This window comes from Adiantum capillus-veneris, chromosome 2 (assembly GCF_014529385.1).
Source record: "Adiantum capillus-veneris isolate H3 chromosome 2, ASM1452938v2, whole genome shotgun sequence".
Classification (NCBI taxonomy): Eukaryota; Viridiplantae; Streptophyta; class Polypodiopsida; order Polypodiales; family Pteridaceae; genus Adiantum; species Adiantum capillus-veneris.
Genome location: NC_140932.1, coordinates 149,912,967 through 149,916,499, shown reverse-complemented (window position 1 = coordinate 149,916,499; position 3,533 = coordinate 149,912,967). Strand labels below are relative to the sequence as shown.

Genomic DNA, 3,533 nt, shown 5'->3' with positions numbered 1-3,533 from the left:
TTGAACAAAGAGCAGATGCTCAAAAGAAGGATTTGTACAAAGTCAACAGTGAGCTATGTTGCTTCACATCGACAAGTCGCATATTTAGGATCATACTGGTAAGTGTACCTTGATCGATATGTATGTCAATTGTGGTGTCAACAAATATCCATAGAGAGGCAAAAAATCCACTAACAACTCTAGGAGAGAAGCAATAAGGGCAACACAAATCAAGCATAGACATGAAGAGCATGATGAGTAGTCAAAAGCATGGCTATGGCAAGGAAGCTCTGGGATGTTTTAACCAAATACAAAAGAAAAGCCTTTGCTCTCTTCAAATGCATTCAAATGCATACGAACAAATTGGATGCAAGTTGAGGTTTCTCTCTAAAGTCTCTTGGAGTGCTCTTATAAGAGGATAAAGGGCCCCCTACTGCAATGGTCCTCTGCCACTGTAAAAGAGCCATCTCGGCTCTTCCATACCACAGCTTGGTGACACAGCTTAATTCAAGCTTTGCAATGTCCACTCCGCCTCCACTATCATGTTTGGTTAGGACATAGCGGTCACACAAAAGGTTATATGTAACCTACATGCATCAACGATAATCGCACGGTGAGTAAGCATTACCATTTCTTGATTTTTGACACTAAGATCGCAGTTAATGAACGCATTAAAAATTGCATGCTGTCGTCGAAATGGCACATTCCCTCGTATTATAAAAATTGGGGAGGACTGTGCAAACTCCCCATGCAAGGAGATCTGCATGTTTTCTTTTTTTTTCTGAAACAAAAAAATAAAACAACAAAAAATTAATAACATTGACATCTTCTATGATTGCAAACATTGATATTGACAAAACTCTAACCCTCGTTGTGGTTTTTTGTGAGGTACACCTCTAAAACACTACAATCGATATCTCAAACACGCTTTCAGGTAAAAAAACTAACACGTTTTGATGAAAAACTCTCTCTCTCTCTCTCTCTGTGTTTCATTTTAATGTTTCACCTCCCAATTAATAAATATGTTAGACATAATTAATAGCATCAAATAATAGAACTTATTGATTTTTTCCATTCATTTGAAAAATGTTGAAATGGCGTATATAGTTTTTTAATACTTTGCTCAATCTTTTTCAATGGGAACTTAGCTAACCAAGCATTCCGGTTAGAAAAAAGAGAACACATCACTAAGGTCTCACCGCCCCTTTGAGGCCATGCCAAAAACATCCTTCCTTAGTCGATTGTTGTACCTCCATGGTTTGTGGCTCTCGTTGCTACCTGGCTATTGCGGAATCGTCATTCGTTGAGGTACCTGCCCTTTTTAACATGCATTCTCCATGTTGCGCTTGCGCAAATAGACTGGCCGCCGCTCATCCTCGTTATTCAGTTGCTGCTCATCATTGCGCAAAGCTCGCCACTGGTCCTCATTCTTTCTCCGCCCACTAGTTGCCCTCACTGTGAAGGAGATTGCCTTAGCAGATGCATCACCACAGACCACAAAGGCGCTCCTTCAATCTCTCTCTCTCTCTCTCTCTCTCTCTCTCTCTCACACACACACACAACACAGGCAGCGATGGAGCGCAGGCAGCTCCTACCGGCAGCTCTGATGGTGGCGCTTTCTCTTTCTACAGCGGGCATATTGGTGCAAGAGAGCTCGGCCGCCACGCAGCCCAGTCATCTTGAGTTCTACATGTACATCGCCGTCCAAAACAGAAGCTTTGTGAACAACCCGGCCCCCTTTACCGCCATTTTGTCCGCCTCACCCGACCAATACCAACCCTTTGCCTTCGGGGATATCCACACCTTCGACAACCCCCTCACCAGCACCCCCTCCCTCAACAACACCCTCAACATTGGCCACGTCCAAGGCTGGTATGGCAATACTGGCCAATCCATCCTCACCCTCTTCCTTGTCCAAACCTTCTCCTTCACCACCGCCCACTACAATGGCACCCTCAGCTTGCTCGGCATCGACGTTGCCACCGACACCATCAAATATGCCCCAATCGTCGGCGGCACCGGTGACTTTGCCTTCGCCCGTGGAGTTGCCGAGCAAACCCTCGTCTCCACCAACATTATCGACAGCCACACTGTCTCTTGGTTCCATTACAAGCTAGATCTCAAGTATTAGCACCCAATTTGTGAGGACTCCACCATTGCAAAACTTGCTTTAGGTGGGGCTAATGGCCACATTTCATAATGTAATTTACACCTTTACATCTGCAATTGGTATCCCCATGTTTCAAGGTACTCAAAAACCAATCATATTACGCCGTTGACGCACGATCGCTACTTTTGGCGACTCGCGTAGTATTCTCCTCCTCCTCATGCTTGCATTCTCTTGATGGATCGTGTTTGCATTTACCATGTGAGCCCATTGTACTTTTCATTTATCTGCACTGCTTGAGGCAATAAGGCTTTAAAGATTGAACGAGATAATGAGTACATAATGTCATTTTAACAATTCATTCACAAAGAAAAACGGCCCACCTTTTATGCCACTAAAGAATGTAACTACTAAAAGAAAATCAACGATACAAAAGCATACAAAGTCTCTCTCTCTCTCTCTCTCTGCCTTCCAACACAAACACACACTCACGCGCTAGGTTTCATGAGAAACTAGTATGTGACCCGCGCATTGCTACGGCCAAGGAAACATCGCCTCTATTCTCATAGATCTATCTTCTCTTCTAGGTGGAACATTGTCAATACTCTCTTTCTACATGTACAGTCTATCATATTTCTAAAAGTAATGTATGACACGACCTCTTAATTGATGTTACAAAACATTCTTTGATACCAAGCTTCTCATAGACATTATTTTTCATGAGGTGCTAGCCCTTGTTCAACAAACTTAAGAGTGCTCTAATTCTATTTGGGAGGTGTGTGTGTGTGTGTGTGTGTATGTATGTGTGTGTGTGTGTAATATATATATATATATATATATATATATATATATATATATATATATATGTGTGTGTGTGTATATGTATATATATATGTATAGAGAGAGAGAGTCCTCCTTTTGGTCTATCTTAATCTAGCAATGCTACCAAACTTGATTATAGAGATTACATAAGTTAGCATGGTGTGAAGAGATAAAAGCTAAGAGAAGTCAATGTAATAATAAAACTTTTTTTTTAAATGGAGTGGGTTCTTTAAATGGTTTCAATGATAGGATCACAATTGGATTCAATGTCTCTGCTCCACTCTCTTACTTGCTTCTAGCCTTGCATCTTTCTTATGAGCAAGGCATGGTAGTAGTGCACACCATAACCGCATATATATTAAGGACACCTTTCCCTTGGTCTACTTACGGTCGACAAAAGTGCTACCAAGTTGAGAAGTACAAACTGGGTAAGATAGCAAGCTTTTGAAGATGAGGGCCCATAAATTGCTACACTGTGTAATTATAAAACTTTTCATATCTAAGAGTAGAGTTATGGAAAGATTAGGGCTCATACTTTCCAATGTACCAGGAAAGCTTCCACTTTCAAAGAGATGAGTTGGATTTCTTTTAATATTAAGAATCTGATTGATCCTTCCATCTACGT

At 41.5% G+C, this 3,533-nt stretch overlaps 1 protein-coding gene across 1 annotated transcript; it reads left to right on the top strand.

Moving 5' to 3' along the window:
• Positions 1-1,308: 1,308 nt before the first annotated feature.
• On the top strand, positions 1,309-2,418 carry LOC147463844 (dirigent protein 8-like). The gene has a single exon (XM_086529640.1). The coding sequence runs from the start codon at positions 1,553-1,555 to the stop codon at positions 2,108-2,110; it is 558 nt and encodes a 185-aa protein (XP_086385766.1). The 5' UTR covers positions 1,309-1,552; the 3' UTR covers positions 2,111-2,418.
• The last annotated feature ends 1,115 nt before the right edge of the window (positions 2,419-3,533 follow it).